The 27,901-nt window shown below is 40.2% G+C and overlaps 1 protein-coding gene across 2 annotated transcripts in view; it reads right to left on the reverse strand.

The window, feature by feature from the left end:
- mmp16.S (matrix metallopeptidase 16 S homeolog) overlaps positions 1 to 19,082 on the reverse strand; it is a 160,071-nt gene extending 140,989 nt beyond the window's left edge. Inside the window, exon 1 of one of the 2 annotated variants that reach the window (XM_018223848.2) lies at positions 18,395 to 19,082. In XM_018223848.2, the coding sequence (XP_018079337.1) occupies positions 18,395 to 18,514 (120 nt within the window). In that variant the 5' untranslated portion in view covers positions 18,515 to 19,082. The remainder of the gene's footprint in view (positions 1 to 18,394) is intronic. The other variant, XM_018223849.2, reaches the window with a different exon arrangement.
- Positions 19,083 to 27,901: the final 8,819 nt, after the last annotated feature.

Here is a 27,901-nt window from a genome sequence, read left to right on the forward strand (position 1 = left end):
GGAGAGGTTGAACTTTATGGACATTGGTCTATTTTTTTTAACCCAACTTAACTATGCACCATGCGATCAGTCACAGAATCCCTTTACTTACGGCTAATACTGGTGATAACACCATAACATTTGTTTTGGTTAGATTATGGTTGTGTTTCCATGACTGAAACATTGCTTTTCTAGCTGTACAGCATCACCCCTGATGGTGCCTGAGAGATAATGGGGTACCTGTATGTCAGGTCCTTCTTATGGCTTTTGTTGCATCTCTACCCAAATGATAGATTAATAATTCAGAACAAAAAAAAACCCTCATGATTTTTGGCTTGTTTGGTTCTTCTATTGCTTGCCAATATTTTTGTCCTCTATGTCACCTGATGCATGGAGAAATGGTGTATTCCTATATATATATATATATATATATATATATATATATATATATATATATATATATATATATATATATATATATATATATATATATACACACTGTATATATATATATATATATATATATATATATATATATATATATATATATATATATATATATACATATATATATATATATATATATACTGTATATATATTTTGTATTTTATATATATATTTTTTTTTGTTACTATATAATAGCTTTCATGTTAACTGATATTGTGTTGATAACAGTACATACAGTATGCCGGTTGATTACAACGGAATTCCGTCTTGAAGCCCCAGTGTGTATTTTAGGTAGAGGCCTTCCCAAGTTGCAGCTGAGCATGCAGGATTCCCCTTCTACCTGTGTCACCCCCCCCCCCCCAGGAATGCCATATGCAGCTGTAAGTCATCCCTGCCTCAGAGAGCCTACCATTGTGCTCAGTTTATGGATTGGGTTTCCTGGGGATAAATTATCTCTATAAGCCTTGCAGTCACCACATTTGAGTAATTAATAAGTACAGATTAAAAAAGATCATTTGCTGCTGAAATTTATTACATGAAGCATGTTCATTCTGAATTAATTTCTTTGAATGAACAACCTAAAATTTGTCAGTGGGCCCTCTTGCTTCTAACCATTTAACCTGTTTCATGGTCATTGCCTATTTATGAGAAAAAATGCATAATAATGGAAGAATAGAATAAGCAGATATAAAAGACTAGGAGAATAAAGAGGTTGAGCGAGGAGAGGAGGAATGATAGTTTGGAAAGTGGGCAGTCAAATTGCGGGTCCCAATTACTGAAACAAATGCACATGCTGGAAGCATATAGGTACCATATACCTGGTGGCAGCTGGGGTCAAAATGCCCCAGTCATTCTTAAAAGCATAAATGACAATAACAGGTCAAATGAATACTATCCTCATGTAATTATCCACCACCATATAATTCAATTTTAATTATTCAAGTTTTGTTTTGTGTGACACTACAAGTTCAAGTTTCAAAATAATTTCCATCACACTTGCATCTGGGACAATGCTATACTCTGCACCATGATAAGATTCCCGATCTGGTGTGAGGTGCAGAGCACAGTGCTGGTGGTCTGATACAATAATCTGCCAGCTAATTACCAACACATTTCATTGGAGACCTGATCCAACTTCCTCTATGGGCCTGCACCCCTCTTCTTTTTAATTTATTTTTTAGATTTAGATCACTGCTTTTTGACGAGGTTGCAGCCTACGGTGAGCACATCAAAGGGCTCTTGATATCAGGATTATTTGTATAGGCTGCATTTTACTTTGTGGTGGGAGAACCTATTTCTCCTCTTTTATACAGACTTTGACCTTTTGACAAATATTTTCATTTTTAATAACATTATTATTTGCCCCACCTGTAGGGTTTTCATATTGAATTTATATTTTCTATCATCAGACAATTACTTTTTGGGTTTACATCCCCTTTAAAGACTTAATTGCATGTTCTTTTAGCCATACCTTACAACCAGTCATTTTGCCACAAACTACTGGCTCACGTCCATCCAGCATACTTTCCAAAGTGCACACGTTCTGCATTAAATAAACATCCAATTAAAGTATAAATCTAGTCATACAAATCTCAAAGTTCAGCATCTCCAGTTCAATGTACTCCAGGAGACCCCTGGGAACAGACACAGGACTGAGAGAGAGTCAAGCTCATTCGGAAGTCAAGTGAAGGCACCAAGAGCCAGAAATCGCTCACAAAAGAGCATCTATATCTCCATTAAATAGCCAGATTGTCTGCCTGCAAGAACACTCCAGAGTGAGTTAAATATGCAACCTTAAGCTGCAAAGTATCATAAAGCCTGTCATGGATTTACTTCATACAGGCAATAATATATAAAGAAGCAGCAATGCTTAAGAGCATTTGGCGTTTTCTGAAAGGGCATGTTGTAATAGACAACGTTTTATAGAGCAAATGTTTCTATCCCTTGTCAAAATGTCCCAGAAACCTTGGAGACTCTTGTGAGTGAGTATAAAATCTTGACCCAGAAGCTCGTCCTTACAACTCAGTACAAAAACTACTGTAGGGTTTCAAAGTAACTATAAGGCCATGCAGAATTGTTGTACTAAATGATCTGTCTTCTGGGGCAACATGGCATATGTTGTGTAGTAGTAAAGGTGAAACTGGGAGAGTACCATTGTGTAAATTATTAAGCCCCAACAGGCCACTGTTTAGTACCCATGAAATCCAGTAATTACCTCCTATCTAAGGCCAGGTGCTAGTTACTCCACCTTTCCAGTAACCTAGACTAAGATTAATACTGTTCAGGCAATAAAAGCAGATTGGTCCACCCTTTGAATAAATGACACCAGTATGTTTAATCCAAATCCATATTCTACAGCTTATGGCTGTCCAGTTGGAGCAAATTGTGGCTTTTGATGGGATTTCTAAAGACTTCCTCGTATCACCGTCATTATTTGGCCACAGAGCATGTGGTATGCTGGATGACCATCCAACTTCAGGGAACAGTAAAGTTCTATCTAACAGCTAGAAGAGTGTAGGCTGGGTATGCCTGACAATACTACTGATTCAAAGATGACAACTAGTGGAGGGGTTCTATGAGCCAGAGGCATTTCTCCCCTCTGTGGATGAAAAACAAAATGGACACATGAGGGTGTTTCTGTCATGAGGTTACGTCTTTACCATAGGTGACACTTAAAGGTGTTTAAAATGTCACCTGTTGAATATGTGATCCTATTGGTAAAGATCTGCACTCCCTACAATGAGAATCTCTTGGCATAGCCCCTTCCTCATGGGGGCAGGTAAGTGACTCGGCAGTCTGTGTGTGAATGGGGAGAATAGGATATGCAGGCTTGGGCAGTCAAATGGCCTGATATGCCCCTAATTTTTGGAATGTGCTTCTTTGCATTCTAAGGGGCAGATTCACTAACCAGTGAAAATTTGACAGCAACCGATTCGCACCCATCGCAACAAACAACGCTAATTCACTAAAATGGGGAGTTTCGTCCCGGGCGGGAAATGTTATAATATATGTTGCTGCAAATGGTTTAAGTTACCGGTTTTTATTACACGTGTCCAGGGAACCTTAATAAAGGCAAGAGAGTTAATATAATGCCCTACACATTAGCCCACTGTAAAATGAATGTTCCATATGTTAGGAAATGTCTGGGAAAAAACGGTTCCCCAAAAAAAGTTGAACACGCTAAAAAAAGGAGAAGACGCCATCGTTTTAACTTTGATGCATTTTCGGCTCACAGGGTATGTTGTAAGTGATAGAAGATTGAGGAAGATCTAGCTGCTTTATAGCACTTCGCCTGGTCTGAGGTGGCAAAGGCAACTCTGTCGAAAGAACTAATGTTCAGTAAAATCCGCATTTTAGTGAATTTGCGGAGTAACGTCCATTCGCCAGAGCGAAAAGTCGTCTGACAACAGAGTGCGAATGACCGCTAGCGACTGTCCTGTTTCGCTAGCGAATTGGGCCTGCACCTGTCCCTGCAGGTGGCAATGCTGGCAAAGAGTCACTAGCATTTGCCACTTTGCTCTTTAGTAAATCTACCCCTAAATGTCATGCTACTAGTTGCACAGACATTATATGTTTATCTAACATATAATTGTATGTATAAAACCAGATCACAATTGCACCTAAGTCTGTTGCCTGAAAAACAGTGAATAAAATCTAAACGCAGGGGTAGGCAACCCGCAGCTCCGATCCGTCATGCGGCTCTTCATCCTGCTTGCTGTGGCTCGGTCTTGCGGCTTTGCCTGTCATGTCGTCTATACAGCCCTCGCACCTGCTGGCGGCTTCCTGAGTGTGCAACCGCAGTTAGCGAATGGTTAGCTTACCACGGTCGCACACTCAGGAAGCCGCCAGCAGGTGCGAGGGCTGTATATACGTCCCAGGAGTGAGAGGCAAGACCAAGCCGCAGCAAGATGATTCATTATGGTCCTTACAGTGGTCGCACACTCAAGACAAGAGAGAAGCCTCCAGAGTTCAGCTGCAGCAGGTGCGAGGGCTATAGACGTGGATGTGACGCATATTTTAATGAGGTCTATAGCCCTCGCCTTTAAACAGATGAGAACACTAGTATTTAATAGGGCTATTCAGTGTTTAATTCATTTCAAAGTAGGCCTACACATACACACTGCACTTCTGTTTGTTGTATTCTGTTGTTGTAACAGTTAAAATTATAAAAAGGTTAAAACTTTTAAAAGTTTATAAGCTGTGTTATGTTTTGCAGCTCCAGACTATTTTTCTTTAGAGGAAGAGGGGGCAAAATGGCTCTTTTGATAAAGCATAGACAAAAACTAAGGTTAAAGGTCTACATTGCCAGCAAACTGTTTGTAACATAATGAAAGAAACTGTAGTTCTAAGTGCATTCATTTAAACTTTCAGAGGTTATAAGTAAATATCATTGCTACTGAAAGCTGTGTCAGTCAATTTATATTCTCTGCAGCCTGGGTCTGGATCCTAAAACATTGTTGCAAGCCAACTGATTAAAAGACCTGAAGGAGAAGAGACTCCCATTACAATAATTTAAGAGTCAGACCTAGGTAAGAAGATAACGATAGAAAGAAAAAAAAAACTGATTTCAACTAAAAATATATTTACAAATAACTTGAAAACCCAATAAAACCATTGATAATCAATCTATATTGGAGAGTTGCAAGACAATACTTTCAGTATATGAAAAACAGTTTTAGGGTCGAGGACGCCTTTTACATATTCTGAATGCTGAATAATGTAAATGGTTCCATGTGGATTACATATTATAATCATTTAAATGATTAAATAAAAAAAAATGGACCTGCGCAGCCTCTACTTTGCTGGAACATATGTTGTTATGCCTTGCTAGGTTAATGAGCCCACATACCATATTCCTTATTTCGATTTCTGTACCTAAGCTTTGTGGTGACATAAAATGCTCAGCATTCGTGGCCAAGAGCTGCCGACTGCCCGGTACTGTTCCAGTTTGTGCCTCGTTCTATCGCTATGCTCCAGCCAAAGCACTGAATGCTGCCAATACTAATAATGCAGTGCATTTTAAAGTGAGTTTTTTTCAGTTCGGTTCATCCCTGGTATAAACCCAAGTTTAGCAGTGCAAATCCTTGTGGCTTTTTAGGGGAAGACGTGCATCATAAATGAGGATGAGCTGAGTGTGCATAATGATTTCTATCTTTGCTCAGCTGAAGTATCAGCTGATGTCTTTCCGTCACTAGCAATGGCTAATTCCTCACTTTGGCCACAACAGTTAATGAGAATTGTTAACCCCTTATCTCTTTTACAACAAGAACTGCATTCCTGCTAATCTTTGATAAGGCTATACATAGAAATAATCACTGTTGCCTATCCATGACCCAATGCGACCCTCAGTTCAAGGGATTTTCTTGAGTCTTGATATCTGGAAAATTGTTGAGCAGATATCAGCTGAGAAGGTAATTGTTACCCAAAATAGTGCTAAACACTATCTACTGCTAAATCTGGCTACAAATGCAGCAACTAAGTCGTTTGGTTTGGGACCACAGTGCATCTCATTCGAAACGCGGCTCCACTTCAGGTGGACTGTCAGATCACTGCACCTTGCGCCTTAACCTGATCTCGCCGACTGACTGACTGCCACCCACTCCGGCAACTGGGTTCATTCCTTGAAACCCTAACATGCTGAAGATGAGGTGGGAGGTAAAGGACATGCAAACAGTGTGGGGACATGGGCCTGGACTAGCAGCAGGCGAAAAAAAGAGGTATGTACCCAGTACCCCTCCACTGTTGTGCCCTAGGTACAAGCCTCTTATGCCTATCCCTTAGTCCTGGGCCCTGCAGGGCAGGTTCTGATAAACAAATAAGAAGCAACCAAATACGAAATGTGCATAGAAGGTAACCATTTAAAGGAATAGTTCAGTGTGAAAATAAAAACTGTGTAAATAGATAGGCTGTGCAAAATAAAAAATGTTTCTAATATAGTTAGTTAGGCAAAAATGTAATGTATAAAGGCTGGGGTGAACAGATGTTAAATAAAACAGCCAGAATCCAACCTCCTGCTTTTCAGCTCTATAACTCTGAGCTAGTCAGCGACTTGAAGGGGGGCCACATGGTACATTTCTGTTCAGTGAGTTTGTAATTGATCCTCAGCATTCAGCTCAGATTCAAAAGCAACAGAAATGACCCATGTGGCCCCCCCCTCAAGTCTTTGATTGGTCACTGCCTGGTAACCAGGGTAACCAGTCAGTGTAAACCAAGAGAGCTGAAAAGCAGGAAGTAGTATTCAGACTGACATGTTACACATCAAATCACTCCAGCCTTTATTCATTACATTTTTGGCTAACTAACTATATAGGAAACATTTTTTATTTTGCACAGCCTATCTATTTACCCAGTTTTTATTTTTACACTGAACAATTCCTTTAATAGCTGGTATTGAGTCTCTCGGAAAAAACATTTGACCCCTACATAGGCCAGTTGTGCACTGCACAGAACTCAAGACATTGCATAGAGATCTAAGTTAGTGCAGGCAGGGAAATCAGCCCAAGTACCAGTATGGGAGCAGTTATCCAAAAACCCATTATCCAGAAAACTCTGAATTACATGAAGATCTTCTCCCATAGACTCCATTTTATCCATGTAATCCAGATTTTTAAAACTGATTTCCTTTTTTTCTGTAATAATAAAACAGTAGCTTGTACTTTGATCCAAATATAATTAGATATAATTAATCCTTATTGGAAGCAAAACCAGCCTATTGGGTGTATTTAATGTTTACATGATTTTCTAGTAGATTTAAGGTATGAAGATTCAAATTACAGAAAGATCCATTATCTGAAAAATCCCAGGTCCTGAGCATCCAGGATAATAGATCCCATACATGTAAACTTCTTTTCCTTGTCTATTAAAAAAGAACACATTTGTATTTAAGAGGGTTTTGTCTAAATAGTTTGCAATAAGAGTCGGATATGATATACTAATACTGTAACTGCCATCAATTTCTAGCTTAGCCAAGGGTAAAGGGAGATTTAGTTCACAAACAGTTACTTGGTACTCTGATGGACATTTTCTGGTTTAATGTGCTGCAGAAAACCCAGCAGAACTAATGCTAGCAATTAAATGCAGATCCACCCAGCAGGCCAAGCTTCATAAACAGAAGCAGCACATCCAAAATAATTTGTTGCTACCCAGGAGACTAAGGTGTGATCAACAGACAGAAGGCTGAAGAGCCAGCGAGTCTTTCAGCTCCAGAAGCTGTGTAAGAGCATTTACCCACATGCACTTCTCTTCAATTTAATGTATCACATTTCGTACATTATTGGTTTTGAATTGTGGAAAAAATGTGTTATCCTAATAAGGTCGTTCATAAAAGAGAGGGTTAATATTTAGCTGCCAGAGGGGAATGAACTGGACTAAGCACTGAAACAGACACAGAAAAGCTTTCCTAGAATAAGGACTCATCTGAGGAAAAAACAAGAATGAAATAACAATAATGTATTATCTTTGCCAAATACCGGCCAATAAAGGCTGCCTACTAAGGGGCAGATTTACTAAAGGGCGAAGAGACAAACGCTGGCGACGATTCGCCAGCATTACCGCTTCAAGGCACTGTGACAATTTACTAACGGGCGCAGGCGTAACTTCGCTAGCAAAAGAGACAGACGCTAGTGGTCATTCGCACTCTATTGCCAGGAGAATTTTTGCACTGGTGAATGGACGTTACTCCGCAAATTCACTAAAATGCGGATTTTACTGAAAGCTACCTATTTTGCCAGACTTGCCTTCAGATGAAGTGCATTGGAGTGCATAGATCTTCCTCAATATTCTGTTACTTACATTATATTTTTAATGGAAAAAGTTTGGGAAAAAGTCCCAAAAAATGCTGGCGTCTTTTCCTTTTTTCAGAGTGATAGACTCCAAAATTCCTTAAAATTTTTTCTGGGTAACCGTGTTCCCCCATACATTTTCTAACATATGGAACATAAACTATACACTGGGCTCATGTGTAGGGCATTATATCAACTCTATTTTATTTATTGAGGTTCCCTGGACTTGTGTAGTGTAATGTATTTGCTGCAACATATACTTCCATTCAACTTTATAATTTCCGCCGTATGCAAATTAGCCTGAGCGAAGACCTCTAACGAAGTTGCGCTAGGCATTATTGAACGCTAGCGCATCTTCACTTTGATTACCGAAGTAACGCTAGCGAAAATTTCCCAGGTTCAGTGCCCTGGACGCAACTTTACATTTTAGTAAATTAGCATTGTCTGAGCAAATTTTTGCGATGGCTGCGAAGCCTTCGCTGGTGAATTTTTGCTGCTTAATAAATTTACCCCTAAGCCCGTTCAGACTGAGTTGGCAGTTTACTAGCTTTCTGATCTGGCTAAACACTAGACTATCTGTTGGGCATGTTCAATAAACCCACTGAATGAGTAAGCCATTGAATCTCCAAAAGTCTGCAATATGATCTGATCATCTGGCACCAAAACTATTTTACCCAATGTGGGCAAAATCAAGCAAAGATCTTCTCCTTTGGCGACCTCTGTATGAAGCTGGATATTTCCTTGGAAAAACCTTTTTAATAAGTAAATTCTTATATTGTTGTTCAATCTATCATGTAGAGCAGGGGTCCCAAACCTTTTTTACCTGTGAGCCACATCCAAATGTAAAAAGATTTGGGGAGCAATACAGGCATGAAAAAAGTGGATGGCGCAAAATAAGTGCTGTGATTGGTTATTTGATTGCCCCATGTGAACTGGCAGCCTATAGGAGGCTCTGTTTGGCAGTTTTTATGCAACCAAAACTTGTCTCCAAGCAAGAAATTGAAAAATAAGCACCTGGCTTGAGGCCACTGGGAGCAACACCCAAGGGTTTGGTGAGCAACATTCACGAGCCACTGGTTGGGGACCACTGATCTAGAACATGGTATGCTGTAGTACAACCCCAAGGCCAATAGCTGATGCCATAGTATTCTGTGATCTTGCTCATTTGTAGTCTTGTAGTGACCTGGTTCATATTTACACATCTCATAGAAACCTATGGGTAATTTGGTGTGATTGTTACAAGTATAATCACAAATACAGTAATCAAAGCAAACTGTTGCTTTCATTGTGTGTGACTGGTTTGTTACTGGTTATTAGACCTGATCATAACATACAGAACAAGAACGGGATCCAAACATATATAATGATTTATTTTGTTTGGTTTTTTTTTTAACTTCCTGTTGAAGTAGAGAGGCTCCTGTCCTGTTTTTAACACTCTCTTGGTCTGTTATTTATACTATGTGAGTGTGCTCAATCTGGCCACCCTGCTGATAGCCCAAACTGATCCAACCACTTGTCTTTCAAGCCAATGATCAGACCACTTATAGGTCCCATTAGTAAAGGGCCAATGTGGATCATGCCCAATGTAGTTTTCAATCGTCCCCTTATCTTAAAGATCCATATCTGGCATCGTTTTGTGCCCATCAATGCCTCTGCCTCTCCAATGTGTTGGGGAGTCATTTGCTTATTTTTTACAAATTCACACATCCTTAGTAAATTGGAAAAAAAACACGGGATAAAACCAGGTGCCCTCTAAGCCAATGTTTCTAAACTTGTAATTCCAGCCTTAATGCTGATCCTGGGGTGCAAAGCTCAATTCCTCCCAACTCCATAAACATGGCAATAGCTGGCACTGCATCTACTGTAAATAAGAGCCAAAACACAGCAATACACATTTTTTTCCGGTTAGAATTTATGCTAAAAAGGGCAATGTAAACATATTCATAGACAATTGCAACGTCAGTACTTCCTGCATGTGAAAATACAGTCTAACCCCTCCGGAACACTGGGACCCATGACAAAACACAGAAGCAAATCTGTTTTAGGAAGCTAAATAATAGTCTTCTGTTTCATGTCATCAACATTCTGGGCACAGAAGCAGCTCTAGGGCAGTGTGTGGGAGTCCTGCTACTACTTCTTATCAGCTTTTAGAGTGGAAGTTTGGAAACATGAAAGGGAAGTTCAACTGTATATTAATTATTAATATTTAAAGATAGACTTATTCTAAGCAACATTTCAGTAAGACTTCCTTACTTATATTGTGTTTTTTTTTCTTTTTTCTTACTTATTCTAGGTTCTTTCCAGCCTAAAGACAGAAACTGTAAATTTGAAAATTTTAGAGTTGTTCATATTTTGCTACTACACTTATTTTTCTTTTCAGGACCTATTGATCTTGCATTTTAATTTCAAAACTGCTCCCTTGTTCGATGATAATTACTGCCTAGCAGCCATCAAACTGTTTCATTCAACGTCTAGATGCCGTGGTGCTAAAAAAAAAATAATAGAAAAAGCACCAAAAAAAGAACAAATTGTCTTAGAATTCTGCTGTACACCATACTGAAAGTTCATTTTACTCTTGAAAGTATTTTTGTTGGTAAGCTTATAGTTAGCCAAATGATCAATGTAAACGCGGAATATTGTGTTATTTGCCTTAGAGGGGAAAAAGGAAACAGACACAATATCTTATTTATATTCATGCTTAAGCACATTCCTTTTCCCATGATTTTCCTGTCTTCTGCTGAGATTACACAGAAAAAGCTATTTTTAGTATTACCAAGACAGAGCAGTTTCAGTCCAAGGAAGTTCTGTAGAGCTGTGCATCAAAGCGTCATAATCACTTTCAGGGTCGGACTGTGCTAGCGGGATCCCGGGAAAAAACACGGTAGGCCCCGGCCCTCATGGGCCCCCATCAGCCCAGTCCTGCTCCCCCGATTAGCACTCAGTTGTGTAACTTCAGAGGAAGCAAACCCTGCGGCTGCTGGGGGGCCCAGTAGGTAAAGGGGCCCCATGAGACCATAATTAATATACAATTACAATAAATATTGTCAGCTTATCTACTCGATTATGGGTCTATTACTAGCCCAAAAATCAGCCAGATGTCTACTGGGCAGGTTTGAAACTCCTTTCGAAACCCCATTGGCACGTTGATACTGTTCAAACAAGCCTGCATAGGAACCTGTTTTCACGCGAATATCTGCTTATTCAGTAAACTGGCCTAATGAGTGGTTATTAGTATAGCGAGTATATTTTGGGTGCCTCAACCCCCTAAATGAATCTGATGTGGATAGGGAAATCTAAGCCTAAGGACATATCCAAGGGCTACTTATAGCACAAAACACTCTAGTTACAAGGTGAGTAAGGTGCAGATCTGCTGTGTGCCCTGACTCTGCCTCACCATTAAGAACCATCCTTGCCTGATCCTTCTGGTATAGTGATGTACAGGCCAACCTGATACCCACGGAACCCGCGGGTTGGTCGGATTCCGGCTCACCTCGCACCCTCATTTGCGGGTGGTGGGCGGGTCCGGGTCGAGCTCTCCAGGGCTGTTTTTATAGCTGCGCGCCTGCTTGCCCTGCCCCTTTTGTGATGTCATTGGCGGGGCGGGTCAGCACGGGTCTATGAAAGGAACCCAGAAGTCAGATGTGGGCGGGCACAGGTGGAGGAAGGGCAGATCCGGGTTTGGTTTTGCCCGACCCACACATCACTATTCTGTTACCTCACTAAAGGACTGAATTCTGCCCAGAGCTGTGAAGTCAGAAACAATTTTAGTCGGATTCAGCAAAAATGTACCAACTAATAAAGAAAAAAAATACAGTATGTTACAATGTCCTATTTCACAGATATAAATTATAATAAAGTACTTCTCTTAGTTATAGATTTAGACCAAAACTTGAACAGTATCCTCATTCATGTTGTCAGTGACAAGCTTGGATGGCCAATAGGGTAATGTGTCAACTTCCCACCCAGTAGTTATTTGGTTTGTTCCCAAAAGCAAACGCCATCTTCATGTAGCTTTAAAATTGCTGAGCTTTGGCTGTGATGAAATGCCTTGTATTTTGTGTTCTTTCAAACAACATGGAAAATACATTAGAACAGGTATGGAATCCATTATCCGGAAACCCATTATCCAGAATTACGGAAAGGCCGTCTCCCATAGACTCCATTATAATCAAATAATCCAACATTTTTTAAATGATTTCCTTTTTCTCTGTAATAATAAAACAGTAACTTGTGTTTGATTCAAACTAAGATATAATTAATACTAATTGGAAGCAAAACCAGCCTATTGGGCTTTTTTAATATTTATATGATTTTTTAGTAGATTTAAGACATGAAGATCCAAGTTATGGAATACCCACTTATCTGGAAACACTCAGGTCCCGAGCATTATAGATAACAGATCAGAGGTACCATAAACCTGGGCGTCGGAGAACATGACAGAGCAAGAATACATCAACGCCCACTCGGTTCTTGACTGAATTAGACAGAGCAAAAGTATTGGAATCTGCTCAGAGATGCAACACTGACTGTGCAATTCCTTGCAATTATTTAGGATTTCTCTCCATCGTTCACAGTGTATGTTCCATTACTCCTTTTGTCCTTTGCCAGATGAGAAAAACACAATAGCTTAGTGCTTAGTGTGTATTAAAGACACTAATCACTATGTTTGGTAACTTCACAATTGTACTCACAACAGAATCAAATGTGCCAAAACCATCATAATAAAAGGGGAACCTTCATTCTTCCTCTTATGCATCCATTTGTGGTGTGAAATTGGTGCACGGCCATATATAGCAATACCCTAGGGGGCAGATTCACTAACTTCAAGTGAAGGATTCGAATGAAAAAAATTCGAATTTCGAAGTATTTTTTGGGTACTTCGACCATCGAATTGGTTAAATTCGTTCGAATTCGAACTAAATCGAACGATTCGAAGTAAAAATCGTTAGACTATTCGACCATTCGATAGTCGAAGTACTTTCCCTTTAAAAAAAACTTCGACCCCCTACTTCGGCAGATAAAACCTACCGAAGTCAATGTTAGCCTATGGGGAAGGTCCCCATAGGCTTGCTAACCTTTTTTTGATCAAAGGATTTTCCTTCGATCGTTGGATTAAAATCGTTCGATTCGAAGGATTTAATCGTTCGATCGAACGAAAAATCCTTCGATCGATCGATCGCAGGATTAGCGCTAAATCCTTCGACTTCGATATTCGAAGTCGAAGGATTTCAATTCGAGGGTCGAATTTCGAAGTATTTTTAACTTCGAAATTCGACCCTTAGTGAATCTGCCCCTAAGTGTAGGGCCGGAGAATAGAAGCACTGTGAAAGTATGAATACGACATCGCACTCTCCTCCGATATAAACACATCAGCAGATGGCCCTGATGGAAAAACATAAGCTTCTTGTTTGGGTATAACCAACGCTCGGAAAATGCAAGCGACAATAACCTGTTTCTTTCAAGGTGCCCTCCAATCAAAAATCACATTCTTCCAATTTATAAAAATGAAACTTTCTTGTTGTCTTTAACATGATTTGCACAGGAACGTCTTATTCCTGATCCCTGGCAAGGTGGCATAAAAATTGTATATGAAAGGAAGACATTGGCATTGGTGCCCACAACATGTACAGTATGTGCAGTTTACCCATATGCCACAAGGTTAAACACAATATCAGTTAATAGATATGCCTCTACTATGAATACACAGACTTTGTACCAATGTAGACAATGTATATACAGACCCACTATAATTACATACACCTCATCGTGCCATATACAGACCCACATAAGCCTCATGGAGCTATATGCAGACCCTGTAATAACACAGGTGCCCCCTGTTACAGTTCCTATATAAATATACAAGTATGGGATCCGTTATCCATAATCCCTTTATCCAGAAATTTTAGAATTACAGAAAGGCCGTCTGCCATAGACTCCATTTTATCCAAATAACCCAAGCTTTCCTTATTTCCTTTTTCTCTGTAATAATGAAACAGTACCTTGTACTTGATCCAAACTAAATTATAATTAATCCTTATTGGAAGCAAAACCAGCCTATTGGGTTTATTTAATGTTTACATGATTTTCTAGTAGACTTAACGTATGAAGATCAAAATTACAAAAAGATCCGTTATCTCAGGTCCCGAGCATTCTGGATAACAGCCCCCATACCTGTACACCTCTCCTTTTGGAATACTGTATCAATTTACTGGTATGGGACATGTTATACAGAATGTTCAGGACCTAGTACAAAACCAGTATCAATACATAGGTATCCTATCATAATATACAGACCCAGTATCAATACATATGTCTCATGTAGGAATATACAGACCTAGTATCAATACATATACCCCCTGTGAAAATATACAGACCCAGTATTGAGATATATGTCTTCTGTAGGAATATACAGATCTAGTATCAATACATATACCCCCTGTGAAAATATACAGACCCAGTATTGAGATATATGTCTTCTGTAGGAATATACAGACCTAGTATCAATACATATACCCCCTGTGGAAATATACAGACCCAGTATCGAGATATATGTCTCCTGTAGGAATATACAGACCTAGTATCAATACATATACCCCCTGTGTATTGAGACCCAGTATCAATACATATGTCTCCTATAGGAATATACAGACATAGTATCAATACATATACCCCCTGTGAAAATATACAGACCCAGTATCAATACATGTCTCCTGTAGGAATATACAGACCTAGTATTAATACATATATACCCCCTGTGAAAATATACAGATCCAGTATCAATACATATACCCCCTGTGAAAATATACAGACCCAGTATCAATACATATTCCCCCTGTGAAAATATACAGACCCAGTGTCCTGTAGAAATATACAGACCTAGTATCAATATATACTTGTCCTAGTGCAAATACAGACCTTGTATTAATACATATACCCCCGGTGTGACTATACAGACCCTTTTTGAATGCATATGTAGCCTGTTGGAATATACAGACCCTACATCCAATATGCATGCCTACTGCAGGTATATACAGACTCTATATGAATACATATGTCTCCTGTTGGAATATACAAACCCGGCATGAGTACATACTTCTCCTGGTGGAATATAAATAACCTGAATCAATACGTATGCCTCCTGTCAGTATATACATTGCCTTTATCATTGCATATTTGCCCTGTCAAAATTGAAGGACTGTGTATGAATCCACACGCCTCTTTTGGAATGGAAGCAGCAGACTCAGTGGAACAGCTGTTTTGACGACTACAAAGGGCATGAATGAAACAGTATTAATGTGATTGTCTGAGTAGATAAACCGCCAGCTTGTTACATCAATAACAAAATAAATAAGCATATTCTATAAATAAACACTTGAAACAATCAAATGATTTCATTTGGCTCGTGGCAGCGGACTCATTACACACATGTAGCATTTGGATTACAAAACTCATATTAATCATTCCAAACATTCAAGTAGCACAGGCTGACATATAAAGCGGTAATGCCTAACCTGTGGCTCCTGCTACTGTTTAAGTAAAGGGGAACTATCGAGAAAATGAAATAAATAATATTCTGCATTGTTTCTGAAATAATCAAGTTTATAGTAAGTATCCCTCTCTCAGCATCTGTTTCTCTTCATTCTGTATTCATCTCTTCAGACGTTGGGTGTCAGATGAATGATCCAATATATCTTATACGGGACTCCCTTTCCTAGCAGATGAATTAGAACTCACTCAAACAACTCTAACAAATTAACTGCCTTTTGCACAAATTCTACATGTAGAGAGACAGGATTTCTGGTGATTTTAATAGAGTGAGCTCTAATACATCTTCTAGGTAAAAGGAGCCCCCCTATAAGATATTTTGGATGATTCATCTAACACCCAACTGCTGAATAAAGACAGAATGAAGAGAAACAGATGCTGAGGGATAGTGAAGATAAACTTGATTATTTCAGAAACGGTACAAGATATTTAATTGATTGTATTTAGAAAGTTGCATATTTCAGTATGCTGAAGCTTATATTACATTTTCATTTCAACGATAGCTCCCCTACAGCTCCCACCACCTTTGGCTACTATGTTGCACTGGGAAATGCAGCGGCTGGAGTATAGTGTTTATATTATATTTAATATGAATACAAATAACTTTTTTTTTAAGTCAGTATCAGAGATCTCAGTAGCCACACTGGGAATCTACCATATCTAATGTCCTGGGTCACAGAAGGCTAACAAAGCTGCCTAAGGTAACAAAAGGTTACACATAACAGGACATGACCAGATTTCATTGAATTAGATCTGATTCCTTGTTCGGCACAGCCGGCACTTCCTGCTAATCTAATCAGATGTTCAAGGGAGACACACAGGTAAGGCATGGCACTGTCTGTGCACTACCCCTTGGTAGAGTCCTGCATCGGGTCGGGTAGCGGTGGAATACCCGCAAAGTGGTCCGGTTTCGGCCAAAAAGTCCCCGATTCCTTGGTCGTGCGGGCAGTCTGCGGGTTACCCGGCTGGGTACCCAACAAAGGTGCAGGCTTGATCCCTTCCATCCTCCTGTGGTTCTTACAGTTTTTACATTTTTTCGGGAAGATTCAGCACCGGAGTGATGTCACTTCCGGTTTTATGTGTCCCCTGGTCGGAAGGTTAGTTGGCCTATTGCAGGTTGGGTGAACATGTGGGTCAAATTTTCAGGTTGTGGGTACGGGTCGGGTTTCAAAAAATGGACCCACGCAAGAACTACCTGAGTACCAAAACCCCTTAAAATACCTTGAGTAACATTGTCTGTGCTCCAGTCCAAACCATCCTCCCAGAATAAGTCAAGTGATACAGCCAAGTGACTGGGTTCACTGCCATGCTGATCTAGCACCCCAATAACACCAGCTGCCTCACAGAGCCCACAAGTTCATGGAATCTCTCCTGTCCATATATTACAGAGACAAAGCTTGTGCATGCATAGAAACTACACTGTATGTTGCAATACCATGTGGAACCAACAAACAGTGCTGTTAATTCAACTTGCTATACTCAATAGGCCATTTCTGTATTTATTTATATATTAAATGGACCATTTCTGTATTTTTTAAATTCAATATGCCATTCTTGTATTTATTTATATATTCAATGGGCCATTTCTGCATTTATTTATATATTAAATAGGCCATCTCTGCATTTATTTTTTATATGAAATAGGCCATTTCTGCATTTATTTATATATTAAATAGGCCATTTCTGTATTTATTTATATATTAAATTGGCCATTTCTGTATGTATTTATATATTCAATAGGCCATTTCTGTATTTATTTATATATTTAATAGGCCATTTCTGTATTTATTTATATATTCAATAGGCCATTTCTGTATTTATTTATATATTAAATAGGCCATTTCTGTAATTATTTATATATTCAATAGGCCATTCTTGTATTTATTTATATATTCAATAGGCCATTTCTGTATTTAATTTTATACATTCAATAGACCATTTCTGTAGGCTGGAGTAGGAATAAAATAATACACTTGCATATTGAGAATGATTATTTCGTTGCATCAGTCTGCATTAATCAAGTTGATTTCTGTGCATCCATATGATACTGGCATGACGTTGGCAAAGAGGCAACATATTTCTAGCCTAAATCCTATGTTTTGACCCTCGTAAATGTTTATTTCGCAAAGCTGGTCCACCTGTGCCCTCATGTGCATATAGAGACATAGCAAGGACAGAGCATTTCATTTTTCTGGGTAAGTGGCGATACACATGGACTGGACTCCCACCCCCCTCACGTGTACAGCAGGCGGAATAGTCCCACTAGGTAAATGAATGGGCACAGTAGATATAAATGTAGGGGCAGTGAATCTGCAGTCTTTAATAAATGAACCCCAGAGCTTAAGAGGCCCCTGGCAATGCAGAGAGACTGGAGCCCCCTCTGGAATGGGCAAGGCTTGTCCAAGCTGCAGTTGCTACACTACAACTCCCAGCATCCTCTGACAGCTGCTTGTGGAAGTTGCAGTGCAGCAGCAGCAGGAGTTGGAAGGCTGCAGCAGTGGGTGGATAATATGCCTTAATATTTCTACATATGTTACAAGTAAGACACAATGGGCCCCAGAGATATTGGGGGTCACTTTTTGTACCCTGCCCTCCAGCAGCCCCCGGTGCGATGTGTCAGTAGGGAGATGCGCTCTTCTTACCTCTGCGCTGAAACGCTGCTCCCCTGCGCACACGCAACATCCAATGATCCAGAGCAAGGCGAGCACAATGAGCCCCGCGGAACGGCACAACTGGAACGGGCCTGGGGGGAGCCAGACCATGGTGCTCCGGGAGGCGGATGTCGCTGCTGCTGCTGCTTCCTTCACAAAGTCCCCGGTGCTGGAGGAGAGCAGCCGTGCGGCGGGATTATCCGAGCATAGGAGGGGAGGGAGCGAGCGATGGAGGGCTCCGGTGACACCCACACGGGCAAGTTCTCATTCATAACCAGCGGCCAAGTTTAACCAATTTCCCGGGTCTGTGTGTCTCGTCCCCTGCCCTTACACAGGACTGTGCGCCCAGTCCGCCTGCCTTCTCTAAGGGAATGTCCATCCTTCTTCAGCCTGGAGGATAGCCCCGCCCTCCCCTGACAGTGGGACACTCCCCCTTACTCTGATCCAGCCAACCATTCCCCTCTGTTATTCACACAACAAACTCCATCATGGGCGGCCACAAACAGGACTTGCCTGTAGAAGCAGCCTGGGACACGGTCACCCAGCCTGACTGCACTGATTATCAATTTGTTTTCCCCCACTCCCTCAGACCTTTTCTTCTCTGCAGCCGGATGATTCTTTTTACAGCTCCCTCGGTGCTCGCTCTCCCTTGTCACATTCCCTGTAGCCGGATCATATTACTTGTGCTGTGAGAGAGTATTAGCAGCAGCTGGGGTGCTGATTGGTCAGCACTGATACTGCCCGCCCCCTTCACTTCCCTGATTTGAGCGCAAGGAAGGAGCTGCTAATAACACTTATATGGGCAGATTTATCAAAGGTCGAAGTGAATTCGAGGGAATTTTCGAAGTTAAAAAATGTGAAGGTTTTTTTTAATATACTTCAACCATCGAATAGTATACTACGACTTCGACTTTGAATTGATTTGAAATAAAATCATTCGACCATTTGATAATCGAAGTACTGTCTCTTTAAAAAAAATACGACTTTAAAACTTCGCCAAATTAAACCTGCCGAAGTGCTATTTTAGCCTATGGGGACCTTCTAGAGTAGTTTTCCATATTTTTGGAAGTCGAAGAAAAATCAGTTTGATCGATCGCTGAAATCCTTCGAATCGTTCGAACGATTTTACTTCGACCACAAAACTGTCAAATTCGGTAAAAAAAAGGTTGACTTCGATATTCGAAGTCGAAATATTCCAATTCTATGGTCGAATTTCGAAGTATTTTTACCTTTGAAATTCGATCCTTGATAAATCTGCCCCTTATACGGGGCAGGTTTATCAAAGGTCAAGGTGAAGTTTTAAAGTGAAAAACTTTGAATTTTGAGCTATTTTTTGTGTACTTCGACTAGGGAATAGTCATACTTCGATTCAAATTTAAAAAAACTTAGAAATTCGAAGGTCAAATTTTTTTTGAAGTAATGTCTCTTTAAAACTTCGACCATTCGCCACCTAAAAGCTGCCGAAGTGCTGTTTTAGCCTATGGGAGACCTCCTAGAACCTGTATGGAGGCAATTGGGGAGTTTGGGAGATCGAAGGTCCAAGTTAAAAAAACTTTGAATTGAAGTACGATCATACGGTTCGAAGCAGGCCGAATTCGGCCCACTTCGACCCCAAAAAACTTAAACCTCCATTCGGTTGGTCTTTTTGAATTCGAAGTTTTTTTAACTTCGACCTTTGATAAATATACCCCTTAAGTGGCAGATTTAATAAGGGTCGAAGTGAATTTACTAATTTCAAAAACTTTGAATTTCGAAGTAATTTTTGGATACTTTAACCATCAAATATTCCAAATTCGACTTCGATTCGAAGTGAAAAACGTTGACTTCGAAACTCGAAGTATTGTCTCTTTAAAAAAGTCGACTTCTACACTTCGCCATATTAAACCTGCCAAATTGCTGTTTAGCCTATGGGGGACCTCCTATAACCTATCTTGAGTGTCTGCTCAAGTTTTGAGAAATCGAAGGATTTTTGGTAAAATCGTACGATTAAATTGTTCGAATCGTACGATTTTAAAAATCCTTCGACTTCCAATGTCGAACTAACCTATTCGATGGTCTAATTTCAAAGTTTTTTGCACTTCGAAATTCGACCCTTGATAAATCTGCCCCCTAGGGTCAGTCCACATGAGCAGATTCGGGGAGATTAGTCGCCCCAGCGATTTACCGCTTTGTCATCTTTTTGTGAGCTCTTGGGGTATTTATACATGAATTTACCACTTTGCCATCCTTTATATTTAATAAAAATCGCCAAATTTGACAGAATGAAGATGCTATACGTATGCAATTTGTACTACTTAATATATTAGATAAAACTTTGTGGATTCTGAAACAAAATATTGGTAATTTACCTCTTTGCCCCCCCCCTGGAAAATTTTCTGCAGACCCCCATGTATGGAAGGGAAAAGGGGCATTTTTACTAACATTGGGGATACAGTAAATATCTGGAGAGATTTCTGGAGATATTACCCATAGCAACCAATCAGATCTTTGCTTAGGTGGCTGTTTAAATCTAATTGCTGATTGGTTGCCATGGGCAACATCTCCAGAAATCTCTCCAGATATTTATCTCCAATGTTAGTAAACATGCCCCGATCTGAGCTGCAGGTATGGGATCTGTGATCCGAAATCCTTGGGGGTTTCTGCAGCTCAGATCACCAGTCCTTACAAGGGTGGTTTACTTTTTTTTTTTTTCAGTTAGCCCAGTCTGACGCTGATCACAGACAGTGATGTAACTAACTATTACTGGGCCCACAGCAAATTGTTTTTTATGCCTCCAAAATGTCTAGAGGTTGACGTGTTCTACCGATATTTATTGAAATTTTAATTGAATTCGGGCCTCATAGGGCCCCTTTTTCTCTTGGGCCCCCCCTGCAGCCACAGGGTCTGTTTCTTCTGTAGTTACGCCCCTGATCACAGACCTCATCTAAAAATTAATACAATATATGTCAACAAGGATATTGTCATTGCTACTTTTTATTACTCATCTTTCTATTAAGGCCTCTCCTATTCATATTCCATTCATATTCCATGCATTCAATGTATAGTTGCTAAGGTAATTTGGACTCTAGCAACCAAATTGCTGAAATAGCAAACTGGAGAGTTTCTGACTAAAAAGCCAAATAATTAAAAAAAACACAAATAATAAAAAATGAAAACCAATTGCAAATTGTCTCAGAGTATCTCTCCCTATGTCATACTAAAAGTTCATTTAAAGGGCATGTAAAGGCAAAAAAATAAAATACCATTTTTACTTTCTTTAAGTCCATTCTTCTATAAATACAAATATGCTGAAAATGAATGGGCTGTGCTCTCATACTTGTGAAGGGAAAATAAACTGTCGATAATTCCTACTTAGAAACTGGATATATTACTGTGTAGCTAATTTCTGCTGGAGAAATTAGGTTTAAAGTGTTTTAAAGGGCATGTAAAGGCACAAAAATAAAATCCCATTTTTACTTTCTTTAATGAAAAAGAAACCTATCTCCAATATACTTTAATTAAAAAAATGTGTACCGTTTTTATAAGAAACCTGACTGTATGCAGTGAAATTCTCCCTTCATTTACTGCTGTGGATAGGAATTGTCAGATGGTCCCTAACTGCTGAGCAGGGAAACAATCATACTTATGAACAGCAGGGGGAGCCCTCACCTTACTTCCCAGCCATGCAGAACTGCATGTTTATTGAATTAACAGAAAATATGCAATATGCATCATAATTAGACAGGTGCATAAATGTGGGCACCCCAACAAAGATTATCCTGGAGAATTTGCTGATATTGGGTTGAACTCATTCAGCCCTTGACTTTAACAAGGGCCACAGTCCCTGAACTAGCCACACAGCCCCACAGCATGATGGAACCTCCACCAAATTTGACAGTAGGTAGCAGGTGTTTTTCTTGGAATGCGGTGTTCTTTTTCCACCATGCAAAGCGATTTTTGTTATGACTAAATTTTTGTCTCATCAGTCCAAAGCTCTTTGTTCCAAAATAATTGTGGCTTGTGCAGAAAGAAGCCCTTTCTCATCACCCTGCCATACAGATGTTCTTTGTGCAAATTGTGCTGAATTGTAGAACAATGTACAGAAACACCATCTGCAGCAAGCTGTTCTTGCAGGTCTTCAGTGGAGAGTCAAACAGAAGCACATCTTGCAATTGGCCACCTTAAATACATTTTCTCATGATTGGACACACCTGCCTATGAAGTTCAAGGCTTAACAAGATAATCCAACCAGTTTGGTGTTTCCAGTAATCAGTATTGAGCAGTTACATGCATTCAAATTAGCAGAATTACAAGGGTATCCACATTTTTACACATTTGATTTCATTTCCGATTACTGCTTCATTAAAACTCTTTGTGTTTAGAAAACACCCTAGTACTCAGATGTTCCTGGGAAATTAAAGACCTACCACTGTTATCTTTTTTAGTTGAAAGTGGAGTGAATTATTATGCAGGCTGAGAGGGGTTCCCAAACTTTTTCATATGACTGTAACTATGAGAGGGTTTATAGGGCTTTTCTATTGAGAGGTTAAAATTAATGTGCACCTATCACTGAAATACTCATAAAACAAAACGCACACTCTGTTACAGTGAAAAATAGCTTCTTTACAAGAGAAAACACCTGGCTCAGATGGCCATGTTTGCTGACACTCATAAGTTTCCCAGCTCATTATGCATGTGATGTAAGATTCGGAAGGTGCGTCCATCGTTCCGACTTTACATGGATGCACATAATAACTATGCTTTGAGATTCGGTTGTTAATATGGCTGCCTGCACTGGATGCAGCCATACCACTTGCGAGGAGTATTTTTTCCTCTACTGGAGGTGCAGGCTAATAGAACCAGCTCAGTGCATGAAACAGTTTTGTAGATTACAGGTGCCCTTTAATTTGAGTGCAGCAAGGAGGCTGGGCAGTTACTTTGGAAGACCGAGAGAGAGGGAGGCCAAAACTGTGATTTTCAAATTCAGTAGAGTTAAAAAGTCTGTTTTAACCTCCTCTGGGCCCTTCTATCCTACCCTAAAATTGGCCCAGGGTGATAGTGATGGTCAACAAAAATTCAACCTGCACCTGACCATAACCCATCTGCACCCAAATGTACCGGACTGGCACATCCATTTGTAGCCCAGCACTAGACCCACCCATCACAATAGAGGGCGAGGCAGGCATGCATCTATAAATGGAAGCTACCAGAAGAGTAAGGTTGCAGGCAGGGAGTGAAAGAAGAGCTCAACCGGAACCCATCTGCAACACTCAAATTATGTGTGTAGTCGTCAAGAACTCACCTAACCCATGAGCAGGGTTGCCACCTTTTTGTGGCTTAAAATCCATGGAGGGGACGGGACAGTGACATCACAAGGGCGGGTCAGTGATGCAACAGGGGTGGGTGGTGATGTTGTGGGCGGTCCAAGAGCTGTCATGTGGCAGGGTTATGAGGTGTCGAACAGCGATTGACTGATCACCATGTCAATCAAGGGGGATCCTAACTGGTTTTCCTTATTTGGAAAACCAGGCAGACTGTATTGACCCAGGCAGCCCTTCTGAATACCCAGCTGTCCAGGTCAAAACCGGACAGGGTGTAACCCTATTTTGGTTACTGTCTCTTTAAATAGAAATAAACCCTTGGCAATCCAGGGGCCCTGAGATCATTTTGCATATGAAAGTACTGGGAACTGGGATTTACAGCACAGTGCCTCCACTTATGGAACACTGAGGAGCACACCTCAGGGGGTTCCACTAGGAAAAATAAAACACACAGTTTGCAAATGAAAAAATGAAAAAAATATAAACGTTATATAAAACAATAGCGAACGAACTTGGGCAATCTAATACAAAATGCACTCCTGCACTGGGGACTCGTGGGACCTACCTCTCTCACTATTAGATACCCAACTGTTTCTCCAACACCAAAGTCCAACACCAAAGTCTCCATAGTCCCAATCCTCTGGAAGGGGTTAATAACCACACACTTCAGTTTAAATAGAATGCCCCTTGCCCAGAGCTCTTATACCCCAGGTAGCGCTAACTTTCCCAAAAGTACCTCTCCCTTTGGAACTTTGCAGCCGCTCCCACGTAGTAAGTAACTGCACAAGACCTGTCCTCAAATTGGGGCCCCATGTTTGTATCATTGCCAGTATTCTCCCTTGGGTGGCTGACTCACCAGGGTGCTCTCAGAGGCAGTCACACTGGAGATTACAGGCAGCTCTGCAGCAGGATCAATCTCACCAGTGGACCTTTCACCTCCTGAGTCTCTAGCAGCTTGGCAGGGAACAGGATGGGCTCTCTCTGTACTTATACAGATGCAACAGCTTGGACAGTCTCACAAGAACTGGTTTTGGTTGTATGTTGCAGCATACAACCCCTGTTACATTCTGTTTGATACCATGTACAAAAGGCTCCAAAGTTAGGCTCACTCTCTATCTCCCAAGGATGCACTGGGGTGCCCAGCCAATCGGATGTCTCTGCAGTCTGTAACTGGGCTGGATGATGTCACAGACAGAAAAACAGGAGAATAATTTGTCTGATCCCCTACAATATCTTTTGGCTCCACTAGCTGTGCGCGTGGGAAGTCACTTTTGCCTACCAACCCAGCCCCCTACCCCTCACCCCACAATTCCGTCACTGGATTTCCTATGGAAATCCGTGGCAGAGGCTGGGCACATGTTTTTTTTTTTTTTAAAAAAATTTAAAAAATAAATGTATAGACCTTAATATAAATATGTCCCTGAGTGCACTCATAACATGCATGCACCCATATCACACATCAGCACGCTGCACACACACAGAGAACCTTGCTTGCCTTGTGTAAGTAAAAGATCATGAGAATAGAATGAGCCACATTAGCTCTTTCCCACATGAACTGATTCAGGCAGAGTCTAGACTATAGAGGGGATATACATCACTCCTACACAGCACTAAAATATAATTTGCTTGCCAGAACCTTGATAATATATGGCTAGAGACAAATAGCTCTGTAGGATTCCATTGTGTGCTGTCCTGACGTGCCTTGTGTCTGTTATTTAGCTGCTCGCTCAGGTTTCACGTCTCCTTGCTTTGCTTTCACAGATGTGTGTGTCAGGAATAGTGTAACACACTGCTCTCTGCCTGAGCTCATGTGCTGCTAGTGACCATATACTGTCTGCAGAAAAGTCCTTTGATCATTCTGTTATATACCCACTGTCTCCAGTATATACAGTATGTGGCAGATGTTTTTGTCCGTTTAGAAATCACGCATGGTAAAGAGGTGGTTCAACTCCAAGTTTTAGTATGTTATAGAATGGCCTTTTCCCAGCTTTCAAATGTAGGTGGGGTCACTGACCCTATATAAAAAACAAATACCGGTACTTTGTAAGGCTACACATTTATTGTTGCTCTCCTATTCATATTCCAGTCTCTTTTTCAAATCAATGCATTGTTGCTAAGGTATTTTGGACCATAGCAACCAGACTAATTAAATTGCAAACTGTAGAGCTGCTGAATAAAAAGCTAAATAAAAACCACAAATAATAAAAAGTGAAAAATCAGTTGCAGGTTGTCTCAAAATATTACTCTCTACACATCATACCAAAAGTTAGCTCAAAGGCGAACAACCCCTTTAAATGTTGGGCACTTTTTCTCATCTACTCTAATGTTATAACTTTCCTTGTTATTATTGTTATAACCTTTTCTTTTGCAACTTTTTAAACTTTAGATCCTCCCTGGCCCCATCTGAGTTAGAAATGAGCAGTGGACATTTTCTAATGATGCTTCCCCCAGAAAAACAGTAGCATGTAAATAACCAATAACAGGAACAATATACTGCTGTTCCCTGTCAGGTCTGCCGGCTGCCCTCCCACAAGATGGGCATTGGCAGTTATTATACAGTTTAAAGTGCTGTCAGTGAAAGTGGAATGGTTGAGTGTTGCTAGAAAGGTTTTGGGTTTTTTCCAAGCAGAAAAGGTATCTGTTTTGATTTTTATGTTTATAATAAAATGGTAACTGTTTTTTTCTGGACAATATATGTCCCCTTTAATCGCTTTAGCAGGGACCATGAATTGCTATTAGTGTGCTATTAATATTATACGTAACCCTTTTCTTACCACACTTCTTATAGAATTGAATCACATGCTCTTAAACATCAATTAACCCTTTGCAACCCTGGGCCCTGAGTTAGCGTATGAAAGATACTGGGAACTGGAATTTACAGCACAGTGTCTACACCTAGTGAGCACTGAGGATCACACTTCAGGGGCTTCCACTTGGAAAATAAAACAGTTTACAGTAAACCAATTTAACTTTATATAAAATTGAATGCAATAACTGTAAATTCAAACCATACACTTAATTCTGCCCTGGGGAACCTGTGTGAACTATCAAACCCTGGCACAGTCTCTCAGTGCCACAGTTCCACACTCCTCTCTGGGTGGAAAAATTCAGATTAACCACAGTTCAATTCCCTTCCCCAAGACCTCTTATGTCCCCAGGTAGTGCTACCTTCCCCAAGGTACCTTTCACTGGTAGCCGCTCCGATGTGGCAGGTACACGAGCAAGACCTGTCCTCACACCGGGGACACACCAGGATTTCAACAGGCATCCAACAGCTGCTGCAGCAGGGGCTCCCTCTGTAACCCTGTGTTTGGCTCCAAAGCAAGGCACTCACCTGGGTCCTCCTCCTTTCCCTGAGATGCAGATTGCTATCCAGCCTGATGATGTCACAGAAAAACGGGGAAGGATTTGTGATCCCATACATTTAAATTATAAATGCAAAGTACTGCTCTGAAGCTTCTAAATTTCATTTAACCTGGCCAAACATAACAAAAATGAAAATTTCATGTAAGCTTCATCATACTGAAATAAGAAACTTTCTAAATACAATCAATTAAATATTTTGCATAGTTTTTTAAATAGTCAGGTTTATCATCACTATTCTTCTCTCAGCATCTGTTTCTCTTCATTCTGTCTTCATGCAGGAGTTGGTGTCAGATATTCATTGACAATTAGATCCAATATATCTTATAGGGGGGCCACCCTTTCCTAGCAGATGTATTAGAGCTCACTCAAATAACTTATTCCAGTACAAACAAAATCTAACAAAAACTGCCTTTTGTGCAAATCATGCATGTAGAGAGATGATGTCTGGTGATTTTAATAGAGTGAGCTCTAATAAATCTTCTAGGCAAAAGGAGTCCCCCTATAAGTTGGATCTAACTGTCAATGATTATCTGACTCCAACTCCTGCATGAAGACAGAATGAAGAGAAACAGATGACAAGGGAGGGATAGTGAAGATAAACTTGATTATTTCAAAAAATGTACCAAATTTTTAATTTGATATGATATGTGTGTTTCTCCCTCTTTAAATGAGATGTAATGTGCCTATATATCGTGCAAGTTGGGATATATAATGTATGATGTAAAGGTGGGGACCAATGAACCAGAGTCAATGGAAAAAGTGGTCAATAGAGGGATAATCCCTATATATGTGCATAAGCCAGATATTTCCATGAACATGTCTCCTGCCTATA

Source organism: Xenopus laevis, chromosome 6S (genome assembly GCF_017654675.1).
Source record: "Xenopus laevis strain J_2021 chromosome 6S, Xenopus_laevis_v10.1, whole genome shotgun sequence".
NCBI classification, from domain to species: domain Eukaryota; kingdom Metazoa; phylum Chordata; class Amphibia; order Anura; family Pipidae; genus Xenopus; species Xenopus laevis.